This window comes from Melospiza georgiana, chromosome 4 (genome assembly GCF_028018845.1).
Source record: "Melospiza georgiana isolate bMelGeo1 chromosome 4, bMelGeo1.pri, whole genome shotgun sequence".
NCBI classification, from domain to species: domain Eukaryota; kingdom Metazoa; phylum Chordata; class Aves; order Passeriformes; family Passerellidae; genus Melospiza; species Melospiza georgiana.
In genome coordinates, this window is record NC_080433.1 from 35403284 (window position 1) to 35429782 (window position 26499).

At 36.4% G+C, this 26499-nt stretch overlaps 1 protein-coding gene across 10 annotated transcripts in view; it reads left to right on the plus strand.

Moving 5' to 3' along the window:
* The window catches only part of ANKS1B (ankyrin repeat and sterile alpha motif domain containing 1B), a 408202-nt gene that overhangs the window by 209353 nt on the left and 172350 nt on the right, over positions 1–26499 (plus strand). For 9 of the 10 annotated variants that reach the window (XM_058022133.1, XM_058022128.1, XM_058022125.1 and 6 more), the window contains one exon: positions 9254–9360. In XM_058022133.1, coding sequence (XP_057878116.1) covers positions 9254–9360 — 107 coding nt within the window. Of the gene's footprint in view, positions 1–8829; positions 9361–26499 lie in introns of those variants that run through there. The other variant, XM_058022130.1, reaches the window with a different exon arrangement.

Below are 26499 nucleotides of genomic sequence, written 5' to 3' on the forward strand. Positions count from 1 at the left end.
AGAATTATCAGATTACTTGAAAGCTTTAGAAATCATATGTTTAAGTCTTAATGTTTAATCTGAACCTTTCAACTATTTAGCCACTTACACACATGTATGTTAATATATTATTCAATTTGTTTGACGAAAATGAACAGCGTTTATTTATAAAGCAGAATCAAATTCAATACCAGGTTGAAAAAACATATGCAGAATAGGAATCAGCACATCAATGGAATTAAAAATATCTCATGAAAAATGAGGCTTTTGCAGCCTGTGGCCAGAAAATACTTTAAAGGCAGCAGAATATTCCTAACTTCCAAAATTGGTTTTACAGATTTGGCTTTAATAATCAGTTTGTTATTTTCATGTGTGATTTCTAGTGGCAAATCTCTAAAACTTTGTTCAGTATCTCTGGCGGTGTTTTGTATGAAATGCTAGGAGTGTTACTTTCAAAAATATGTTAGGGTTGGAGATGTTGTGGCAAGTGAGACTATGATGAAGTTTATCTTTCATAAATAATATAGAGATCTAAGTCTACTAAAACTGTATTAATAGTGGTTTCTTGAAAATTCAGCTGATTCACTCATATTTCCTTCTAGTAGTCCTTGGATTTAAATAGATATGAATCTTTGGACTAATATTTCTAGTAATCACATTTTGAGTAATCACAAGAACATCACATGCTAGTTGAAAAATCTTTGGCTTATTATAGAATTTACAGCACACCAAATTGTTTCTAGTTTTCATTCCACCTACAGAAAATGAAGTAATTCAGAATATTGCACTTATTAAAGGGAGTTCATTTACTTTCTAACCCAGACTGTTAACCTGAGTTCATTATTTTAATGCTAGGATCAGTATTTTCTTGTTTCATTTCCCTGTATTCAGGAAGGTATTGCATCAGAATGCCTTCACATCCTTGAAAAATTATTTGTGATATTCTACTCACCAGCCCTACAACGTAACTCATGATACCAGGAATTTTACAAAACTGTTTTTCTACTTTTATCCATTACTGCTCTTTATTTTAGGTTATTGTATTATTACAATTCTGAGAATGGCTGAGGTTGAATTATTGATTGATAATGTGAATTTCCATTAAATGCTAAAAATAGCGTTTAGTCTAAAGTTGTTCTGGAAACTACTTCTAAAGTGCATTTATTATTCATTGACAATAAATACTTGCACTTCATGTGTGAGTTTAGATAAATATTTCTTACAAACTCTGTTGTTTGCTTTTCTATTTACAGAGTATGATGGCCTATCTCAGTTACTTTGTGCTACTTTTGTTCTCTGCTAGGCTATTTGAAGTGTTTCATAGAGCACAATTCTAAAGAATACATTATTTTGTCAGTACACAAATCCCCCTATTTGTGTATCAGTATGGCATTTATATAGAGCCCAGCCATTCTTCTCAAATTTGTGCAAGATGAAAATCCATGTACTTGAAAATTTTGAAATGAGTAGCAAGAAATGTGGCTAAACAGCTCTAAACCAGAATGTGAGGCTACATGTAGGTGTTGGGTTTGCTTATTAAACCACCTCCAGTTTTGGTATACTTTGTAGTACAGGAAATAATCATTAACCTGCAATAATCTTTATAAAATATTGGTGGAACTAGTCTGATCAGTGCATTTTCAGCTAATCTGTACCTGCAGGACCACTTGAGTTCAAGTTGAGATCCTTTAGCCTTGACAAATGAACTAGGTAAGGAATCATTCCTGGAATGCATTTTGTGAAACTTGTCTGAAGCGTTGCATCTGTATCATTCCAATTTCTAAACCAAAAAGCCATGCAGGACTAAGTACAATTCCACTAGAGGTGTTTGCAGTGTTGTAAACGTCAGCACAGATCCTTGAAACAAGACCCCAGGCTCCAGAGCTGGGAGAGTGAGAATAGAGCCGTTGGCATGAGGGAGCTCACAGACAGGATGAACTGGGTTTATATAAGCTCATCCATATGCAAACAGTCCAGTGAGTTGCCAGAGCTGTGCCAGCATGCCACCCACTCAAGTAACGTCTTTATTATTCATTGAAAGATGCTGCAGTTTTCTTGTGGAGCTGCAGAGCCTGTGTTAGCAGGAGATAAATATTACAGAAGGTGGTTATAGAGTTTGTGTGTAATAAGGCAAGTTCCTGTGGAGCACCTGACTTTCTGTCAGGAAGAGAGATGGATAGTTATTCCCTAAAAAGCAAGGAGATGTCTGCCCCTGCTGGGCAGAGCCAGGCGCTGGTGGCACACTCCACTGACCAGTGAAGTTAAGTTAGTATTACCTGAAATACCAAATACAACCTACTCTTAACTTGAAAGAAATCTTGAGGTAGTTTAATCTCAGATACGTTATTTCATTTTTAAATGAATTCTTTTTCTTGACCTGTTTTAAAAGATTTGAAAGGGGAAGTGGGAGAAAAATATTAGAAAATGAAAAAAAACTGATGTGAAACAAAACAATAAATTGTAGTAGCTGGAGGTGAAGGATGACGAAAGAGCAAATGACCATAATTTACAAGAACAAGAAGTGAGCTAACCAGGGAGCATAGAAAATTAATTATAAAATGAAGTTAGAAAGAATAGAAAGGAGAGAAGGGAATTTACCTGATCAGCTGTTCAAAGGAGAAGTTCACTCTGAAATCTGGTGCACTGGGGGCAAGGAAGCCTCTGAACCCAGCTAGGCAAAAGCAACCAGAAAAAAAAGTGCCACACTGTCTCAGGTTGAATCTGATTTATAAAATCACCTCAGGAGAAATCCTTAATCTTCCATCATGTATAATTTCACTCTTCAGGTTTTCAAAAATATGTGTCAGTAAATGCTTCTCATTTCCACAGCTCTTCACAGGACCTTGCAGCACTTACCAAATCTATGAAATCAAGGCTATGGATTATTCAACAGCTGTATGTAACTTCTTGAGATATCTCTGTGCAGATATCTATTTTTGAGCACTTTCTTCAAATAGTTCTCTGTTACCCAGTTCTGTGTTACCTAGTTCTGCTTGTTTGCTAGTCCAGTGTTGCTTAGCACAGAGCTGTAAAAAGACTTGCTCAAATTTGAAATTACATAAATTTGGGTTTATGGTGCCAGGAATTATAGGATAAAGGGTTGAGCTTCCTTAGTATTTTTAGCAAGACTATGTAGTATACATTTTTTTATATACATGCACTCAGTGTACTATCTTTTAACAGTAGTCTAAAATTTTTACTGAATTAAGTAAAATATTTTGATTGGTCATGGTGTCATGTAAATTTTCAAGGGGATTTTTTTTTCCTTACTAGACGAAAGCAGTGAAAATGATTACTCATAGGTGGTGAGTGTAGTGTTACTATTATCCCGTAAAACTTCCCAAGAAAAGGACAGAAATTGCTCTGAGACAATAACTCCTTTTTTCAGAAAATATTATTAACTTCCATTGAAGTCAGAATAAGGATGACTCTTTCTTAGACCATATTTCAACCACCAAACTGCCAGAAAAATACAGAAAGGACAATTAAGCATAAGGACACTTTCTCTTTCAGAAAGACATTTAGCTGCAAATTGCTGGAAACTGGGAAAATGCTAGGAAAGGATTGCTGAATGTCCATCTTATACTTATGCTCTTCTGCAGTCATCTAATAGTAGCCACTGTGATTGAAGCTGGTGAATGATGAAGTTAGATGAGCTAGATGAAGCTGTGCTCTGATCCAATGCAGTTGATCCTGTGGTCTTGCAGTAAAACATCCATCTGTTCTTAACTTGTGATTCAGTAGCTGCATCTTGTATTGTAAGCCAAGGATATACATCTGACTGAAGTCATACATGTTACAATGCTATATAATGTATATATATATATATTTAATTATCCCAATGTCTTTAGAAAAAAAAATCCCCAAAATCTATTAATTTAAAATAGAAAATCAAAATCTGGAAAGACTAACTGTATCTCAAGCAGTCTTGATGCATGGTAATATATGTTACCAAATATGATAGGTAGGTAGGTAGGTAGGTAGGTAGGTAGGTAGGTAGGTAGATAGATAGATAGATAGATAGATAGATAGATAGATAGATAGATAGATAGATAGATAGATAGATAGATATAGATATTTTTCTGCGTTATGATAATGACATTCTTGAATAGAAATGAGTCCTAGTCCAGTGGCTGTGCTCTAGAAAACAGGTATTTTAGTTTTCCAATAAAATCTGCTCCTCATTGACTGAACAGCATGCATTCTGAGGGAGGCTAAATTAAAGTTGTCAAAGCAATCAACTGAACATGAAAAATATTCTAACTTTGAAGTGTCTGTGATAAATGTATGTTTCATGATACAGTGGAGTACTTTGAGCTGTTCCTGGGTAAATAATACATCAACAGTCAGAAATGCAAACATGTAGAAGGGCCAGTGTGTTTCACAAAGTACAGGTCACCGCTGACAAATCATCTGTCAACTAAAATGAATTTTCCTTGTTGACTTTGAGGTTATAGTTGTTAAAGATACAGCACTTACACAGTGGTAATGTAGAGTTATAATCAATATTGGTATAAAAATCAGAAAAGAGCTGTGAGGATGATTTTTCCTAGTCACTGAGGGTTTTTCCATTAGCTTGATTAACTGTGATCTGAGAGCTATTTTTGTGAGTTCTGAGCCACACATAAGCAATGGAATATAACCTTTAGATCATAGATACTAGATAGTGTTACTTAAATTCAAGCTGTCCCTGTTGATTTTGTTTTGTTTCTGTATATGCCATGAAAAATGTCTCTAAAAGCACTTTCAGAGAAATATTCAGCATCACCAAATATTATTATCCACAGTGCCATCATCATCCAAAGAGCCAGGCTGCTGAGAGAAGTTATACATTTTATGCAAGGCATCCATTTTTTTCAGAGTTTCATGAAAAAGATCATTTAAAATCTCTAAACTTTTGGGGCTGCCTTATAGTATAACTGAAATGCATGAGATAAACCAGAATCCTGCATACCTTTCTTGGAACCTAGGATGCTTCTCCCATAATAAACTTTATTTGTAGTAATCTGCTGGATGTTTGGTGTAGTTTTTGTCATACACCATCCTGTTCCTAGCTATCCTTAATGTCCTCTCAGGGATACATGCATTAGGTTAGTTTATTCACTAGAACACCCTGCCATGCTAACTGCTGTCACAATGTAGACAGGTAACTTTTGTATCTGCCTGAAGTCATAAATACAGAAATTATATTCTATTTAGCTTTATACGAAGCTGAAAGCTTTAATTAAAAAAAAAAAAAAAAAAAAAGTTTTCAGTGCTTATTGTAGCATCAATTTCTTTTTCAGCTTTGCTAAACTTACCTGCCAGCTTACTTAAATGATTCATTTTTTCATATTCTCTACTCAAGAATTTTTTGGTCACTACTAGTCACTACTAAAATACTCCACTTTTTGTTTCCTTAGCACCAGAAGGATTTAAGTTTAGCGATGTTTAACAGTTATTCATATATCAAAAATGAATTGTTTAAAATATTCTGTTCATAATGATTCTCCTCAGTCAGAAAACAAAAAAAAAAAAAGTCAAGAAAAATTCATATTGCTAACAGTAGAAAAAATAAAATTGAGAGGCCCTTAAATTACTTAGCATTTAGAGCAGATCTGCCCTACAACAGGTTTGAAATCATGTGCCCTCTGATATTACAGATTCAATCCATTCCAAACCCCACAATAAACATATTCTGAATCCCATTGGGAACAAGATGTCTTGTAGAAATTATCGTATAGCATACCAGATGGCATCTTTCTTGCAGACATCACTTCAGTGTGCTTCTTCTGTTGCCTTGGAGAAGAAAGAGCCAAGTACTGCTATCTCTGCAAGAGACTTAAGTGTCAGTTCTCCTATGTAGGAATGGATGCATCTCTTTTGATTGTGGTATCACAGAAGGATTATCATGGAATTTTTGTCATTTGAAATTGCAGGAAAGCACGGTAGTGTGTAAGTGTGTCGAGGTGAGACCATCTCATATAGCCTGCAGGGTGTTTTCAATGTCAGCACCAGCTTTAGGCATAGGCAAAGTGTAGGCACTGCCTGCAGCAGCACGCTGGTGGGGCTGGCACTGAGTCACAGACTTAAAAAAAATCAGGAGACAGCCTTTTAGTCTCAAAGCAGGAGCATCTGCTCCAGGTTCCCATTGCACTGGCAAGGAAAAACTGCCCAAGCAGCCCCCCTGAGGTAAAACACCTGAAGTGGCTAAAGATCTGAGGATCTTAAAGGGCTGCAAGTTCCCCAATCCAAACAGTCCTGGCTCTGTGCCTGCCTTTGCCTTGCTATAACCTTTGGTGGAAGCAGGAGGGAAGAAAAGCCTTGTAGATAACAGGATACTTTAGCAATGAAACAATAGTCAGGGGTGAGGACTAGGCAGCAAGCTGACTGTTTCTCCTGGCTTTCTTTCCCCTTGCTGAGCAACCTTATGTTGTGTTGATGGGTTCAGCCTCGTGGTTATACTGGCAAAGGACAGAGTTGGAGAGAGTGCACAGTGGGACCAGCAGTGCTATAATCATCCAGGGCTGGAGCCATGGAGACAGTTAGACACAGTACCAACAGCTACATGAGGAAATGTGTCTGGGGAGCCACTCAGCAACTGAATTTTGCCTACACTGTTGCTAGGCATTGAGCCAAGCACTCATCACTGGCAGCATAGCTTCCATGCTGTTTATAGTAAGGTAAGGAAGAAGCAGTTCGACCATGAAACTAGTATATTGATTATTGTGTGCCTTTTTGTGGGCAGCAGATTTTTGATGTTGGGGAACACAATGCAGAGACATTTGTGTCTCTGCATTTATAGGAAATACAAGAGCCAGTCATGCATAATCTGTTCAAAGGGATTATGCTTTACAAGATCTCTGATATCAATTTTTCTGCTTACAGAGGAAAGGGAAAGACAGAATCAGAAATCCTTTTGAAAGAAGTTTATTAATTCTCAGTCAACTAAGAAAAAATCAGAAAGGATAGAATTCTCATCTTATTTAAGATACCTTTGTTCTCAGTTTTCACTCTGAAGATCTTGCCCAGCCTTTTGAATTTGCCTACTTGGGGGATGTCCCCTATAAACTTACGATTTTGTTCTTTTATTCTTTTATCTCAGCTCAGCATAGCCTACCCTTCTTCATGCCTGGGCACTATCCTGAAGGGATTGTGATCTGTCTATATACAAAAATATTCATTCATGGTAGAGAAAGCTTTTCAAAAATAGGAGTGATTCGCAGACCTGTGTGAACAAATGCATTTCTATCTCCATCAGACCTAGATTTCCTATCAGTTTGGTGTACCTGCTTTCTCTGAGAAAAAATTAATCCTCTATTCATTTATTTGACATACATTTAGCAATAAGAAAACTACTAAAAGTTTCTTTGGCTACTGCAGGTTTACCAGTACCTGGTGAGTGTTCAGTATTCTTTTCAAAGACATAATGAACCTTTCACACTTTGCTCAACTACAATTATTCTACAAAATTATTATGGACTTCAATTTGCATGAGATGTTTCAAAAATCCAGGCAGCAATATCAAAGTGAAAGGTCATCCAAGTTTTAGTCCAAGGACTAGTCAGATTAGAGTTGAAACTGTTAAAATATTGTTAATTCTATATATTTAGAATCTGTTCTGTGAATGCTCAGGGACCTTCTGTGTAGCACTGGAAGAGACATTGTATTATAATGTGTTGGTCAGACTGCAGGTTTGGTTTTCTATGAAACAATTATCTGCCATAGTACTATCAGTTCCATATTATCCCCTTGACAAACATCTATAATTTCCTCACGCCTGGAATTACATTCCTCCTTTGAGATGGTCATTGCTCGAGATGCGCAATGGATAAGAAAACAAAAAAAGTAATTAATTTGCTCAATAAATGAAGCACCACTGACAGGATTCCTTCTGGAATTGTACCCTGAATATACTGACTTCCTGCCTTTTTTTTTCTAAGTCCTTTCATATGGTTATGAAAAACAAAAGTTTAGTAAACATTCCTTTCAGAACAAAGGAATAAAATATTTCCATCTCGAGAGAAACTGTCTGAAAGATGAAATGTAGATATGAAATACATCATGAGATATTTGGTTTCTTATGCAGAAAATGAATTTTCCGCTCATTTAAAATTCATAATCTTTTTTTTCCAGTTATAGTTGATAAAATTTAAATCCTCTCTAGAAATCATGCAAATCTTATGTCTACTTGCTATCATTCACATTTTTGTAAGAAAGGATATAAACTTACAATTTTATTCTTTTAATTATTCATTTGAAATGGTGACCTTTTCAATTTGAATTATTATATGTCAGCATGAAGGTTTTCTTGTGCCTTAAATTTTACAGTTGAAGAAATCATGCAGATAATCTAATTACTTTGACTAAAATTGTTGTGCCTTTTATGTCTTTTGCTGTACTACACGAGAGAGAAGCTGTGAAATATATTCATTATTGATTCATTAAAGGGTTTTGCTATTATATAAGCAGAGATGCAGACCCCTACCTATTTTACATTAAAAGGGGAAAGGGGAAGGCATAGTAAACCATGCCATGGGCTATGCTTTAAGTACTGTGTTTCTTAATGTCTTGTGAAATGTAAAAATCTACAACAAATAGATATGTAAAGCATAGCTGGTATGAAGATTCTATTCAGATTTAAGTGCTCTAGGTTGCTTTTGAATCTTGCTATTTTCTGCATTTGTTTTGACTGCTCTCATCATTCAAGATTGACGCTTGGATGGGTGTGTAGGAGGAAGCAGCAGCAGCAGGCTTACAGCTTGCAGACAAAAAAAAAAATCTGCCTTATCTGATGGCTATTATTGAAAATGCGAGGTGTAGCCTAGGCTGGGTAATGAAGGGGAGCGAGCGAGGGGGAGCAAGAAGCATGGAGCTGCATACTGATGAGTGTAGGAGTACTTGATAAAAAGAATTCTTGCTGCTGGCAGTGCATTGCTCATTGTGGAGTATTCCAACAATCACATATAACGGAGAGCAGCTTAGCTGACAGCTTGATATGCCTTTTTTTTTTTTTTCCTCTACTGTATGACGTACTGGTCTGTAGTAAAGATTAATAACCAAGAAATGTAGAGCTGCGATCAGACCTTACGTTATATACTGCCCTGAAAACTATGTTTTACTTCTGACTTTTCTGTTTGCTGAAAACATTAATCTGTCAAGCTGGCGGGCTCGTTTGATACCAACTTTTCCAGGAACACGATGTGGCAATGCCACCTCTCAGCCCAGGACTACCGCTATTATCCAGTGGATGGTTATTCGTTGCTTAAACGCCTCCCTCTTCACCCTCCTACAGGACCCCGATGCCCTGTCCAGACAGTGGGACAATGGTTGGAAAATATTGGGCTACCTCAGTATGAAAACCACTTGCTGGCTAATGGATTTGACAATGTGCAATTCATGGTAAGAAATCTTCCGTGCCTGGCTGTGTATATACACTGTAGCTGCCTTTTTTGTCTGTCTCGTATGTGCTCGTAAAACCTTAGAGCTATTCTGCATTGCACTAAGATCTCTCTAGTGTTTCACTCTCCTATCTGTAGCTGAATTAATATATAAACTGCCTTTTTATAACCTTTCAGACTGTACACATTACAAAAGAGTCTAGCCTGAAATTTGGTAAAATAAAAACTGAGTATTAATGTTCTTTCTCTCCCTCCTCAATCCTCCGATTAAAGAAGAAAAAGGCACAGTTCTTTTAATCCATTGCAGAATTTTCATAGTATAAAAAAGCTGCAAACACCTCTTTCTGCAGTGCATCACATTGTTACTTTTATTTCATCATTAACTTGAAATGATAATTAAAGAACATGCAATGCCATTCTTGCCTTGAGAGGTATTTTCATAATAGAAAATAGTTTAATGAAATGCACTCTCTCTGCAAGTAATTCTGGATGTCTTGGTTAAATATTTTTGCATCTTAGATAATCAGGCTGTGGGATTCACTTGTTGAAACTTATGCCCTGAGAGAAAAAGTAATGCATTCCTATTAATTGTTCCATTTTAATGTTTTAACTCTAGGCATTTATCAGGAATGTTTGAAAGAAATGAAATTTTAGTTAGGTCAGGATTTACCATATCACCATGTGGTGTAAAGTAACAGACCTGTCATGCACAAACTTTCCATTGAAATGAATATTGACAGTAAAGAGAGAAGCTTACTTGTAAAGCTGTTATGTAATCACTTCTCTACCTGCTTCAGTATTCCTCCTACTTGAGCCTCTTCTAAAAATCCCGACTACATTTCTTAAAAAGTATCAAGTCTTTAAAAATATTTTAAAATGCCTTTAAAATATATTTTAAGTATCCATGTATATCTTGGAACAATTCTAACTTTTCATAACTTCTATCTGCCGTATAAGAAACAGAAGTGAAAGGGCATGAATATTATATCTGTAAAATCATCACACGAGTTGTGTCCCTCCTCTTTACATTATTTAGCTGACATTATTATATGCCTTTGGACTACTGATCAAAAAATTAGGAGACATATCTCTGCCATTTCCACATAATAATAGAGTAGACATTTCTTCCTGTTTTTTATGGCTACCATGTGATCATTTGCTTAGATCAGTAAAAATCATTGTCACCTGCACCTTTAAATATTCTTTAAAACAAAGCTATGCTGTCTGCCCAGCAATATAGGGAAGAAAAAAAAATGTGTATCATGCTGCAGTTTCCCAAAATGTAACTACATATTCTTATATATGTTGTAGCATTAGTTACATAAGTAGCTGATCATTTAGTCTTAAAGAAGCTACAAAAGGAAGCTGTTCACACAGGCTGTAGGTGGCATAACAAATGCAGAGGGGTGCACCTACCACAGGTAAATTATGAGCACCAGAGAAGTCAAATAACTGCCCTGGAGGGCTTTTCAGTCGTATCCCGGCTCTGGAGGGGCCTGAACCATGGTCTCAGGGAATTTATGTGACTTTCCTGCATCTCTTATTACTCTACTTATATAAGCATACATATTACATAGAAGATTTTGTTATGCAATGTGCAAGTCAAACTTCTAACATATCAGGCAGATTAAGTTTTGCTTGCATACTTCTCTGTTAGCCGGTGTTTTCTGGTAATTTTAAACCTTTTCTGATATATTACAAATGAAATACATAATTACTCTTAATATTAGCTAAGGTAGCATGCCTTGAATGGAAGATTAGACTCATAAATCCAATTACAATAAAAGAGCTGTGAAATTGTGTTGTAATTAAAAAATGTATAATTGCAGTAGTTTTATAATTTCCAATTTATTGATTTCACCATTCATCATGCTTTTGCATATTTCAGTTTTTGTCTGTGCCAGAAATCAAATATTTTCTATATTTTATTGGAAAAAAACCACTGATTTCTTTTTATATCACTCCTTTAAATACATCAGCATTATGTAAGAAAAGCCTCTCTTGAAAAATTTAAACAAGTGTTTTAAAAGCTCTTTTTCATCCCAGCAAAAATATTAAAGGGAAAATTAAACTTAGAAATTATATAGGGAAATGAGAGGAGAAACACCTACTATGCTAAGAGAAAAATTCAGATTATTCCAAACTTAGTAAATTGAATTCTTCCTTAATATGACAGAACAGCTTTACATTTTTTACAGCGGTTTACATATTAAACTAGAGTTCAAAATCTTATTAACTTAAATGTTTCAGATAGATTAGCTGCTTTACATTGAAGAAATCTAATAGTTCAATGCAGTAAAAATCAGTTAAGACATATTTCTTATTCATTCTGTACTATATTTCTGCTTTTGTTTTTTCTGGAAGCACAGTCTGACCTGCATTTATTCATTCTGTTGCCTAAGCAACAACCATCACACTCCTATTAAGTATGATTTAGTAGTACAGGTTTTACTAGCTGTTCAGAATAGAAAAGGGAATGTCACAATGTTATAATTAATGTCCATGGAATAACGTACATCTGAGAACAAATATATCCCATATATACTATTCTCAACAGCAAGATTCTATTAATTAAATTAGCATTTTAATAAAAAGGTGATTTTCTGATAAAAATATTTCATGGTTAATAATTCATTAGATCATGGAAATTAACTCCTTGTGTTTAGACTCCCTTGGGCATTAGGAAAGTTACTCACTAGACTGTGGTTAGAATTACGAAGATTTGTTTATCTTACCTGAAGTATGTGAACTTCATATGAAGAAACAGCTGGATTCCTATTAACTTTACAGTAAAATATTTTTCAGTACTTTATCAATATATATTTTAAAAATGCATAGAAACATAGTATTTAGAAAATTAGTGTTTTTTCATTAAATACTTTAATTCTACTTACAGCATGTTTGCGCACATAGCAAGTGCAGCTCCTACCCACTGTTAGGGTCGTGCAGGAATGACACTTCCATAATTTTTAGTAGGCCCCAGGCAGATTCAGTCCTGAGTCTTGGTTCACATGTGCTTGCATATGTGTATGGATACGCAATCATCATTAACTTCGATAATTTGTTGTCTAATAGGCTGCAGTGTCCTTCAGATGTAGAAATTTGTAGTGACTTTGTGCAGATACTCTGTATTTGAAGATGCAGATGATACTGCAATTTCTTAATGTGAAGGCCACTTCACAAGTAAACCAATTCCAAAGTGAAGAAAATAATTAAATCAGTCATAAAACAGAGTATGAGTTAGATGTAAACAGTAAAAAAACTTATGCATCTTTTCAATGGATAGGTGCAATGGATATGCCTGGGACAAACTATAATTTTATGCAGACTTGCAGGCCTACATCACTTAGTATGCTGAGAAAAAAAAAAGTTGACTTTCAGAGAAACAGATGTAAATATATAAATGTGCGAGGTCACTAAAAGCTCTCATGCAGTTTTCTACAACTGTGAAACTTCATCAAACACTCCATTCTGCATTCAGAGATAAAAGCAGTTCAATCAAATCATTGCCCAGTGGGGACTAGTTCTGATTAAGGGCTGTATATAAGAACTATCTATTTGTAGGTTGTCCTAATAATTTAAACTATTCTGAAGTTTTATCGCTTATTATTGCAGTTTGATGAAAAAAAGTCTCTTTAAAATAATGATAAAACACACTATGACAGGAACAGGGACCAGCATTCAAAGTGAGTTAACAGAAAAATATGGAGCATTTTATTATATCTTTGGCATTCTAACATATTTTTCACTATCAACAGTTAATATTTGCATTACACTCTAGGCTTTCATAGCTGCTTTTAAAAGACATGCGTCTCTACCGCTCCGAGTACTTATGTGGCTTGCATTGCCTGATGGTCTAAGTATTGCATAAATGGTTTGGGTTTTTTTTTTTAAATTCTCTCTTTTCCACTGTTGGGAAACTGAGACACAGAGTCACTGCAGGGTGGGATTTAAAACTCTTATGCATTTGATACAAAAGGCACTAATTCTCAAAGTGCCTGCTGACATAATGTTTAACAGATCAAGTCAGTTGCTTAAATGTGGGTGTCTAGTACCATTGAAATACCATAGGGAGCCCAGGAGATCTAGGCAAGGTTGACAGATATTGCTGAGGACCAGGGACAACCAGGCCCTTCATGATTGTCAAGTTCAGGTGGGATATCACCAAACCCCTCAGACAACTGTAGAATCCTGATGCTTTGACAGCTGAAATGAATCTTAAATTACACAGAATTTGTGACGTCTAGAAACTGAACATAGATGTCTTGAGTTTTCACTTATTTGCATATGCATTTCTTTACCTTCTAATTATTTTCTGTATTTGTATTCATCCTATGAACTTATCTACAAAAGTATTTACCAGGTTTCTCACTGCTAGACCTGGTCTACCTTCTCAATTCCCCTTAGCTGAGTGCTTTAGATGTAGTTTTGAGTTAAGTTTTGGCTTTTCTTTCTCCTTTCCTCTCTGTCGCTTTCTTTCTTTTTCTTTCTTTCTCTTTCTTTCTTTCTTTCTTTCTTTCTTTCTTTCTTTCTTTCTTTCTTTCTTTCTTTCTTTCTTTCTTTCTTTCTTTCTTTCTTTCTTTCTTTTTCTTTCTTTTCTTTTCTTTTCTTTTCTTTTCTTTTCTTTTCTTTTCTTTTCTTTTCTTTTCTTTTCTTTTCTTTTCTTTTCTTTTCTTTTCTTTTCTTTTCTTTTCTTTTCTTTTCTTTTCTTTCAGTTTTTCACTAGTTCTGGAGATTGATTAGCTGAAGTTTATCTGAAGACTCTCTTCTCTCAGGTGTCATTCCTGGGAGTTGCTCTTCTGGAATACACAGTAGTTCTTCTTGCCTTTAATCTCTTTTGAGGATCTTAAACTCTGTATCAAGTACAGAGGACAGAAGCAATTTTATTTCTTTAGAGTGAGATGCACCTAAAAGAAAATCTCTATGTACATTAGCTCCAAGTCCTGTATTTGTGGAGACCACTAGATCTTTTCACCAAAAATATCTAGGACAGAGCTTGATTATTTAGGCATTAGATGAAGGCTAAAAAAGAGTCTGCCAACACCTTTCTTAAACTGACCATGGTGATGAAAAAGAGGCAAATTTTAGACAAGGGTTCTAGTCTGCAATGACCTTCGTGACTTGCAGAAACCAACTCCTAAAAAGCAAGTCAACCCCTGCAGCAGCCAGGCTGTCAGCTCTCCAGGCCTGTAATGGCTATTGCTGGGACTCATTGGGATACTTGTGCATCATCTGGACCCTAAGAAGATTTAGAGGACATTGTCTGTGTGTATTTTACCCAGAAATTAAGAACTGTTTAAGGCAACCTTAAAACTGGCTGTTGATAAGTTGGTGATATACAGCAAGCCATATTTTTAGCTGTGTACCACTGATGCTGGAATAAACTGTGGTTTACTACACATCTAATAAAATCTTAGAATATATTCCTGGAACCACATGTTTTGGTCCCCTTATCAAGGCCTCACTGTCATACTCAGGACTTTTTTTAGTTTCATGGCAGACCTACAGAACTTAACATTAAAAATGTGGAGCTCTTCTCAGTATCAGTGTAGCATTGTTTTGTTTTTTTTTTGGCATGAGTAAAATGACCCTGTCATTCTGGTGTCTTCTGAGTCTTCCTCTCCTTCACCCCAGTAACCTTTGAACCTGTAGGTCCTCAAGTAGGCCACCTTTCCATTTAGCTCAGAGAGAATGAGGCAGATTTAAAATTCAGATATAGACAATTGCATGTCTATTTGCACATCAGTAGATGTTTAGAACTCAGTTCAGTTTCCCTCATATTGAAATTGAGATGTCTGGGACATCTGTGTAAGCTTGGACTTTACTAGCAATACCTGTCTGGAGTTTCAATCAGATTCCAGGCAATGAACATTTGCAGCACCTCAGATAACTCTAAATTCATTTCTGTGGTTGACTAAGTGAAGCACCTAATCAGACATTAAAGCCAATGGAGCACAGAATGCAATTTAGCTGGGTGGCTGAATAACTATTAGGGTAGTTATTTGAGGATAAATTAAAGTAGAGTCATCTGATCACCTGAACCACTGTCTAAGCTCTATTGATGGTTTCGTACTAGATCTCCTTAAGCTATAATGTAGACACAAAATTTATGATGGTTCAGTTTGGGCTAGAATCCATACAGAGTTCACTGAAAACAAATTATTTTTATTAGAGCTTTTTCTCCTCCCTCAGAACATCTAGCCCCGAGGCTTCAAGATCTTTTTCATCCTAGTAGAAATTCTTACTATAGAAACTGAAAATTAGAGCTCAGGTGGGTGCCAGAGTTGAAGATTGTGCCTGTCATCCTGCAACAGCAGTGAGTCTAACAAATAATCCCATTCCACATGCTCCTGTTAATGCTTCTTTCATGGTATTCCTCAAGCTAGTCAAGAGACAGAAGGGCTTATTAATGTACTACCCAGTATTGCATGTGTAAATAATAGCCTGCACTGTCATTCTCTCTTGAGGTCTCTGGCAAGTTGGCATCATCCTGTGTGAGTGCATGCAGCTATGGAGTGCTCATTCCCCAGTGGGAAGGGAGTTTAGAGGAATCTGCTTCATGTTTTTGTATCTATATATTTAATGTGTGTGTGCAAAAAACACAGCACTGCAAGCTGGAAACTGATCCTGCACTAGATAAAGGACTTTATGAAAGTTTTAGCAATAACGATTGCTCAACAGGGAGACAAAGTTTTTGTGTATTTCACTTGAATGGTTGATTCATAAGAAACACACCTCCAAACAGACTGTTGGCTTCATTAAGACATCCTAGGTATGGTGGATCCCTTGAGAGTCAGAGGGAGTATGTTTTCATCTAAACCTGTCTAAGCAATTTTACCTTGAAGGTATAATCAGGGATGAGCCCATCTGCCTGTATGCTACATTGTGCTAAGTGAACCTTTAGATGAGGGTTTCACTGGTTGCTTTGGAATATTTGGCCATCTTCAATTAAATGTTGTTCCACACAAGGCTGTACATACCAGGCAGAGAGACAGGACTTTGGGCTGCACTCCTGGTACACAATCCAGGTGCCAGTATCTTGGGTGGAATGCCTTTGCACTCAACCTCTGCCATTCAAGTTAGTGACACTTGGTGTGTATTTGCTATTTTGCTAAGCTCAGTCTTAGAAGTAAGAGTTTGTCCAAGGTGCACAGCAGTGTATTGGGCTCAGTCATACCCTCCCTGGGAACAAAGGGCCAAATCCAGTTGTTGAAAGCCATCCCATGTACAGTCACCATTACCAGTTACACCATTTCAGGGTATATTTCTGTGAATACGACACACGAGGACTGGAATCAGTCCCATCTGTTCTAACAATATGTTAAATGTTAAACAGTGTGTTTAAGCTCAAACCTCAAAGCTTGCCTAGTGCAGAGGGTGGTCTCATTTTGATGTACAAACACTGATGAGCTGTATTTTGAGACTACATTTGTGAGGAATTGGCTATTGACCCTAAATGCAATTTTACGATAAACTAGCCACAAGTATTTAATCTGAAAGCTAGTTTGATAAAGTGGATGAAAACTCTAATAACCAGAATGAAGCATGATCTTTTAGTAACTCATAAAATAACAGGTGTAATACTAGTAAAATGTTCTTGCTATGTATTTATGTAAGGCCAAAACCTTCCAGCTGATCATGTTGACCAAAAGGGACATTGGTAAATCTTCAAGAATTAGAAATGTTTGTGTATAGAGTGATGTGTATGATGATGTTATTGATAATCGATGAAAGTTAGGGAAAACTTGACAGGATATAAACATTCTTTAAAGTAACAGAAAATTTAAAGTTTAAGAAGACAAAAAAATCTAAGAGGTTTTATGCTTCAGGGAAGAAGGCTGAAGATTCACAGGACAATCAGTTTTTTGTTCTATTTACAGTTTTAAAACTAATGTCCTGTATGTAATAAGTTACAGCTTATTCATGGTTATTTCATACGGGAGTACTTTTTAATAAAATTCAATTTTAAAAAAAATAGAATGAAAGAAATTCTCAAAGCAACATGTTATATGGTTGTGTGTATTACTGGATTGGAACAACACTGTCCAACAAGAAGCAATCAAATGGAATCTGGAACAGTAGATACATTTCAAACAATGACAGACTTCCCTGACTAAGTTAAAGGACAGAGCAGTACAGAGTGGCTTGATTACAGATAATGGCATGGTGGGACTCTGAAGGAGTTTTCAGAGAAAGATTAATGACTACAAAGAGATAGCTGGAAATAAGCATGGTTCTTGGGCATGTTATCCTTTTTGAAGGAAGAGGATGAGGTGAGAAAAGCTCAGGGAGTTACATGAACAAGTATTAATGCTGATCAAAAAATAGAAACAATATAAGATAAAGAAAGAATGCATTGTGAAAGAGCAGATAAATAATCAAAATACAAAAAGGAAAAAAGAAATAAGAGAGAAAATACAATGTCACTAACTGTGTGAGTAAAATGCCTTCAGAGAAATTTTTATCAATATGCTAAAACTAAAAGGTCTACTTAAAAATCTACAACCACTGCTGGAATTAGATAAAATTCATTTTAGTTTTGCAATAAGAACAAAATATAGTTGATCAAGTACAGTGTTAATGAAAACCACTGAGAAGTTGGAGGAAGAGAAAGAGTGAAAATAATCATATTGCAAACAGACAAAAGAGTACTTGGTTAATTCGAATATCTGAATCACCTAGGTTAGGTGATATTTGATCAAGAGTTCTAAGAAACTGAAGGGAAAATACCCGATCATTTAGCAATCATTTTTGAGAACTTCTGGAGAATGAATAAATTATTAGAGGACAAATAAAATATAGATGTAGTACTAATATGTATGTCAGATTACAGGATTCATCCTCAGGATAGATCTCCAACCTCCTGGGCTGTTTCTCTTCAGCCATTCACCATACAACCTTTGCCTAAATCAAGGGGGAAATGTATGATGGTGTTACTGGCAATAGAAAATTACTGTCATTAGCACTGACTCTGGTGAAGGGAAAATGGGGAAGTGTACAGAATGCTGCAATGGGATGTAATGGGAAGAGAATAAAGCTAAATGAAGTAACTCAGCAGTTGGGAGCTGAACTATTTAAAGGAACCAGTAAAGAAACAGATGTACTGTACAACACATTCTGCCCTGCATCATTTTGATGAGAAATTATTTTTTTGTCAGAAGCCACTAAAATTTCTACAAGGGAGACATCTTTATTTTGCAAGTAAAGCTACAGCTACCTTTTAAAAGCTGTTTTAGAGTGTTGTAACAGAATTGCCATGCAAGCAAGCCATTCCTGGTGCAGTTTGCCTAACTGCTTCTAAATTTCCTGGATATCTAAATTTACTGTCCTTCAGTAAATTTAAAAACAAAATCTTTTGTTTTCCCACATATTGGTGAATGTTTTACCTTGTTTATGGTATCAACACCCCAGCATCTGTTTTAACCTTGGCATGACACCCATGTACCCTTTATCACCATGCTGTCCTTTCTGTCTATTCACATACACACACACACACTCATGTTTGTGCATACACATATTACACAAAAAGGTAATTCATTACAGTGAAATATTCCACATGCTTAGGAATAAAGAACTGGAGAGTTTCAGTACCTAGGTGACCTCAGTTCACCCCTCCCATTCACAAGCCTTATGACAGAGTCTTCCATCACAGGTTTATTTACGAATTTTTCCCCTCAAAATTCCTTTCTCATTAAGTGTACTGAGATTTGAGTATGCATAGGAACATACTTCAAAGAACTATCAGTTAAAATAAAACCTATTGTTATTTTTCTAATACTATGTTGCTTGAATTTTATGACCTTAGCCCAGTAGTCATTTAAAACAATGAGACCCCCTAAACTGCCTTTTTTTCTCATTCAGAAGTGATGTACATTTGCATAGTGTTGTTAATCTGGAATAATAGAAAAAAAATACTTATATATCTGAGCATGCATTTGCATTTTAAAAACTGAGTTATAAAGAGTTAGAAAACAGAAAATTATAGTACTTCAGGTTATAACTTTAGACAATTGAAAATAAGTATATGCAGTTAGAAACACTTTTGTCACAATTTTTTCAGAAGCTGAGAACTGTGCATCAGAAGTCACCTCCAAAAACTTTGCCTGTGCTTCACATGGGTCAAAGCACAAGCTCAGTTATAAAAAAGTTTGATGTTCTTGACTTTACATGGGAGAAAATATAGATTCTTAAATCTGCTGAAAGTAAGGTAAAGGCCCAGTGTAGACAAAGCAAGCTGCTGTGTCTAAACTATGATTTTATGCCACATATGCATAATTGGTTGAATTAACTGAAAGCTTTTGTTCATTGTAAGTACAATGAACAAGGTCACACATGAAATTCACACCTGTTCTCTGGTCTTGTTCTTAACCCAATCCAGATTGAAATATATTTTCAGCAAAACAAGAAATACAAATGCTACTTTAATCCCCAAATAATGTACTTCTGTAGTCTTTGAAACTCTGCATTAAACACTTCAAGCATTTTATTCACTATGGAACATGTTCTATTCTGTATCTTTTCCATTAAACCTTGATTATTGTGCGTGTGGGATAAAAATCTCCATTCAGCAATACACTGTATTTACTTTGGAGTGGCTAGTACTGATGAAACTGAAGGCACATGCACTTGTTGCAAATGCAACCCTTGACTTAACTGAAACCTCATATTTCAGACGTTTATTACTCTTATCTTATGCAGTAATTTATTAAATTATTGGAAATTGAATGCTTTAATAATATTGTTCATGGGAACATCAATGGGTTAAATTTGCAAAATGTACCATACCTAACCTAGATTTCTGTTGAAAGTCTTTGATTAGATAATAATTATTTGAATATTTTTTGGTCCAAAGTCTATACCCAGATGGAAGTTTTGACATATAAAAGCCAAAGTATTTGTCCAGGTTACAGAAGTGGGGGGCTTAGGTTACTGGAAATAGAAGTGAATAAACATTAAAAACTAAAATACCATGAATAAAAATACACTGGATAAATACCTACCAAATGATCTACCAGTATAAATCTGAAATGGTATTTTCTCTGAATGCCTACTTAGCAGCCAAAAATTAGCAAAGAGTGGCCCCTCTGTGCACTATCCCCCTTTGCAGTCACAAAGAAAGGGAAAAAACTGAAGTTTATTCACTGATATCTTACAGCTTACGCCAAGAAAAAGTATGTTATTTGTTACAGCTGGTTACAGCTCTTCAATCTCTGAAATGATTGATAACTTCTGTTCTTCAGAACTATTCAGAACTATTTCCCATCTTTTTCACTTTTTGAGGTTTGTTCTCTCCAAACAGCTCCCCTTTAATCACATAGGAACGCCACTTTTTGAAGTAAGTTAAGATGGCGTTTAAAAAGAAATAGCAGTTCTTAGCTGCTATGCTGCATTAGGATAAAAGATTGCACAACTGAGTTGGTTTTTAGCCTTGATCCATTTTTAAATATAGTATGAATATTATAGCCCTGTTAGCTTCTCTGAACTCCCTAGGCATCCCTCTTGTTGCCAGAAAGGAATTACAAATTGACAATGCAAGTTATTTTATTTTGTTTTCCATCTCCCTTGGAATTTGGAAGTGTGTCTGTTCTGTCCATGAGCTTTTTATTTCCTGACATTCTGATTTTTAAGTACTTTTTTTTATTGCCTATAGAAATAGTAGATCTTCGCTTTCTGCTCAGAAAAATAACTTTATGTAGCAGTGGAGTGGAATATTATACCAAAGAACTAACATACCAACAAATCTATGACTCTCAGTAATACCGAGCTTTTTGTCAGAAAATTCTGCTCTCACTGCTTGTATGGTTGATTTCCCTCTATCTCCTAACTCTACTTCAAATATATGTTTGTTTAAAAAGCATTCTGATTCCCTCGTTCTTCAAAAATAAGAAATGGAGACTCAGGGGAAAAGAGAATAAAGAAAAAACTTGCTAGGACATGCAGAAGCAGCCTGATCCATGGATAATCCATAGGACAATATATCTAAGGGTCTTTTCTGAGGTCAGCTTTTGATTTGAATTATGTATTTGGAGAAAATGCCTCTCTATTCCCTTATCTGGTGAAGGGAAATTGCATAACTTTACTGGCCTACATATAGGAAATCAAGAGAGGATCCTGGGATAGAAATATCTGTGTATTTTGAGCTGTCTTATGGATAATTATCTGCTGGTGTCTGACTTAAGTCATGCAGATTTCTAAGTAGCTTTAGTTGGGAAGAACACTTTCTCAGGAAGGAGTCTGAGGTAGCCAGACTACCTGAAGAATCAAACAAGTATTTAATAGTTAATTCAATATTTTTTTTAATTAATCAGGAACATTTTTTTTCTGTATATGAGCTTTCTAAATGTAATTTATCATTACTTTAATCTTTAAGTCATGAATTTTATTCCATAAACCAAACTCATGTCAGGAACAGTTTCTTAACATTCCTCTTGTCTCCTCTGGAGCTGCTGGCTACCACTCTTCCTTTCTGTTTATTTCTGAGGTTCTCTACATCTGACCCCTTCCCCCAAAATTCTTTTGGTTTCTGAGATCTCTTTCTTCTCATCATTCCTGCATGCTGGACTCTTCTTGTGTAGCCTATGTCCTCCTTTTCTCCATTTCCTCTTTCCTAAGTAGAAATTACCATATTTCTTTTCTTTGGTCTGTAAATCAAAGGACGGAGGGTCCAAGGGAGTAAGAGAAGATGGGAAGAGGAAAAAAGGAGATTAAATAACTGAAAACAAAGATGGGGGACAGAAGATGTCTGCTTCACATCCACATTCTTTTACTGATCTAAAACATTTTTACTTGATTTGAAAAGCAGTGGGATGTTTAACTGGATGGTTTTCACAGTGATGTTCTTGTCACTCGCACCTCAAACCCAACAGAGTTGATGCTGAGTGAAAAATTCCTTGTCTGGGCTTAGGATGAGTTCTTGCAGAAAGTTGGCCATGCTTTCCAGCATGCTTTGTAGTTCCATGTTATTGAGATTTTTCCATTTTCCAGGTATCTCAGGCTTCTTATTTACCCGGACAGCTAGCTACAAATTGTGACAAACTTGTCTGATCGAACTGTTGCACTCAAAATTCTTTAACGTACATGGCAAAGGAGAGGAGCAGATTTTGATTTGCTGAAGTATGAGTGCTCACAGCTAAAACTGAATATAACTGCAGTTGTCCCTTGAATAAATATGTAGGTAGATACTAAATACTTACTGAAATGGAAGAAAGCAATCTGCATTTATGCATTGATAATAAATATATTGTAATTTTTTTTTTAAATTCTAGCCCTAATTTTTTCTACTTTAATTCTTTATCTGTATAATGGTTATTAAATTGCCACCTTGCTTTGATGGAGTCTTATAAAATACATTAAATCATTTTTTGGAGCTGTCTAATATTAATTCAATGAATGTCTAAAAAAAGTCTGAAGAAAGTGAGTCATTCTTACTGGTGAGGTCTTCAATGGGAAGCTATATATAAGACATGGACCCACACAGAGAATGATAAAGGCTAAAAGAAGAAATATCAGCTGCCTTATTTTCCAAGTACAATCCATCCTCTTGTACTGAATTCTTGGATTATTCAGAAATATAATTATAGTGTGTGTTTGATGCCATGTGGGATATGTAACCTGGGGCGAAGGGTAGTTAGCCAATGTTGAACAATGTGCAGTCTGGTATTTTGTAGCTTCATGACATTCCTATCATGTGTAGTGGGGATTAGTAACTCCTGTTTTGTCTGTTTTATTCATTGAAGTGACTGTTCCTTTTAGGAAGGTGTACTGAAATCTAGAAATTATATCAGGTGAAGTCACAGTGTCCCACAATCTTCTCTCACTGGATCAGGAGCACACTGTTGTATTGCGCAATTTGTTGATAGCACTGGTCTGTTTGCACCAAATACCACAAGGTGTGAGAGACAAGGGAAACTCACAAGTGCTAGCCAAATTATTAGGAGCAGTTTTTTTACTGCAAAGAAAAATTAAATTAGAAAAATCCAGTTCATGGAGCAAAGCGTAAAGTGTCAGTAAACCACTTGTCTTGAGTTAGGACAGGAGGAGGCCCCAAAGAATCCCTAGTTATTTTTCAAATGCGGTGTCCTTGTATAGAAAGGGATTGGTGGAAACACTCATCACAACAACATCAGGAAGAGGGGTGCCAGAAGAGGTGGACTCTTGCATGAAGGTTTCCTTGTGACTGAAAGAATGAGGCACTAGAGTTCCAGATTAATGGACTTTGACAGTAGGTATCCCAACACCTTAAAAATCAGTTGTGTAGCAATGTTTCAGAATCCTTCAATAGTGTTTTGCAGCTGAATTAGCCTGTGTACAGTTAACATTATTCTAAGAGTATATCAAACTATCCCCCCATTAATTTTGAACACATTTATTCAGATTTTTAGGAAAATGCACTATGTTGTGAGAAGTATAATCAGCCCCTTGGTCAAAAAGCAGAAGCAGCTTACCTTTGTAGAAAAGACTCTTGAAGACAAATACTGTTTGCTAGTCAGGAGAGTTCAGAGAGCTATATCAAGGTGCTAGGACAATGTGTATGAAACCAATATGTGGCTTTAGGTTTCACTGCCAGTACTTGCTTCGGCTGAATGCAAGTTACATAGCTCGTTTCTTTGAACAAACTTCTTTAGGTGAGTGGATTTTTTTTTCCTTATATTCACTGTTAATAAGAGATTATGTCTGCCATTAGATATGCAACTAATTTATGGGCTGGTGTAAAAATGACATCTTGTGTGAGTATTTGTAGCATCTAACTACTCAGGTATCAGTAGAAAACACAGAACTATTGTAGTCTAATTACTGCTTTTGTGTTGCATCTGAGATAAACAATACAAGAACACTTGCAAAAGGGTGAAAAGGTGTAAATAAAGCAGAGAATGTGTACAGAAAGAAAGGTCACAATATTAGAACTGTTTCTTAAAATATGTGGGCTGGGAATAAGTTGCACAGGAAAAAATAAGCAGACATGAAGGAAAAAACGGACAGAAAATAGGCAACTTGCTATCTGGCTTACACAACCAAAAATCTGATTTTGCATTTGTTTATTTTTTGGAAGTGCTTGTTTATTTTTAGGTTTTGGAATTATGAATGTTATTGTTCAATGGCAAGATACTTGAAATTTGTGGGCAAGCTATGTTGAAGCCTGTGGTATTTATTATTTCATATGAGATCCACTCAACAGCTTCAAAGTGGTAGCGACTGTTTTTTTAATAGGTTCTGGGTGATACAGATGCAGTAATAGTTGCTGCATTAGCCATGATGTAGCTAGACCATGCTACATGACATGATACTGTGTAATATTAGCAATATGTAGTCCAGAATTGAAAAGGAAATACAAAGAAATGTAGTGAATCACTCCAGAGTGCACTTCTTACATATCAGTGGCTACCCAGTTGTTTTCCAAAATGGAGCCTTTTCCGTTTAGATAAGATTAGCATACATGGAATGTGTTTCTCTCATTCTTTGGGCTCGTTCATCAAGTTGAAAGGCATTTTGAACAACATGAGAGTTGTCCTGCCCATGACAGGAACTAGATGAGGTTTGAAGATTCCTTCTGACCCAAACCAATCTGTGATTATGACTCTGTTAGAATCATTTAGTTTGGAAAAAACTCTTAAAATCATCAGGCACAAGCATTACCCCAACACTTCCAAGTCCACTGCTAAATGATGTTCTTAAGTGCCACATCCATGTGTCTTCTAAATACCTCCAGGGATTGTGACTCAGCCACTCCCTTGGCACTCTGTTCTTGACAACCCTTCCAATAAAGGATTTTTTTCTTCATATACAATCTAAACCTCCCCTGGTGCAAGTTGAGACCGTTTCCTCTTGTCCCATTGCTTGTAACACAGAAGAGACTGACTCCCACCTGGCTGCAGCCTCCTTTCAGGTGGTTGTAGAGAGCAATAATGTCTCCCTGGAGCAACTTTTTGTCCAGGCTGAACACCCCCAGCTCCCTCAGCTGCTCTTCATCAGACTGGTGCTCCCTTTCCCAGCTCCACTGCCCTTCTCTGGACTGCCTCCAGCACCTCTGTGTCTTTCCCATAGTGAAGGGCCCAGAACTGGACACAGGATTTGAGGTGTGGCCTCACCAGTGCCAAGTGTGGGGGGTTGATTCTGAAATATCCTTTCTGCCATGATCTCTACAAGTTTGGATCTGCCATCATAACACAGATTGGAAGGGTGAGCTTTTACTTCTATTCTTGTGGAATATATCTTCCAAAAGTTAATTTGTAAGAAAGAAAGGCCGTGTTTCTGTTATCTCTGCAACACATTAAGAAATAAAGAAAAAGAGCTTTGCAGTGCAGGCATGTTTTGCTGCAGTCTAGAAAAGGCATGGTAAATCAGTTTCCTCAAAATGATAAAGAGCTGCTGGATCTCATGTATCCCTTCAAATTTATGGTAGACTTTTATTTAGGAAAATCAGGTCTTCCTTCTGCTGGGTATATATAGATGTATCTATATCACTCAGTCTCTGGTGTAGCTAAATGCCCATGTGCTTAACTTTAAATTAGCCCAAAGATGAGAGTGGAAAAAATATGGATAAGGTAAGGTAAATTATTGATATATTTTCTTTTTCTGGGCAGTTTTGGCCAACAGCAGAAACACTGAACCAATGAGTTAGGGAGACCTTTGATGTCACCTAGTGTGGTCATACTGATGCTTCTGAACTGCAGGACCAGTTCAGATTGTCTGCAGTGTTTCTGAGGAGCAGGGTCTGCTTGGTGCTGAACACAGGCTTCATGGAGCAAAGCAGTCATTGCCGAAGCCGCTGCATGGGAAGTGAGGCACATCCTGCGGTGATGCAGCAGTCCATGCGTGATGCCCAGGATGACCAGTGGAACGACAATCCGTCCTCCTTGGTGGGAGCGCTGGCCTGCCTCTCCCCACGGGGTGCGGGAGAACAACAGCCCTGTGTAGGGGCACGGGGCGCCTGGGATGGCGCCGCAGCGATCCGCTGGTTGCCGTGGCGACGGGAGTGGGCCCACAAAGCCAGCCTCCTGGCTGCTGAGTTGGAAGGGATAAGAAAAACACAGCCCACTTCCCATGTGAAACGAATTACAAGAACAAGCAAAGGAAGAAAAGAAAAATGTCAACCCTTAATCAAATGTTCCCTTATTTTTAGAAGGGGTTTGAAGAAAATGGA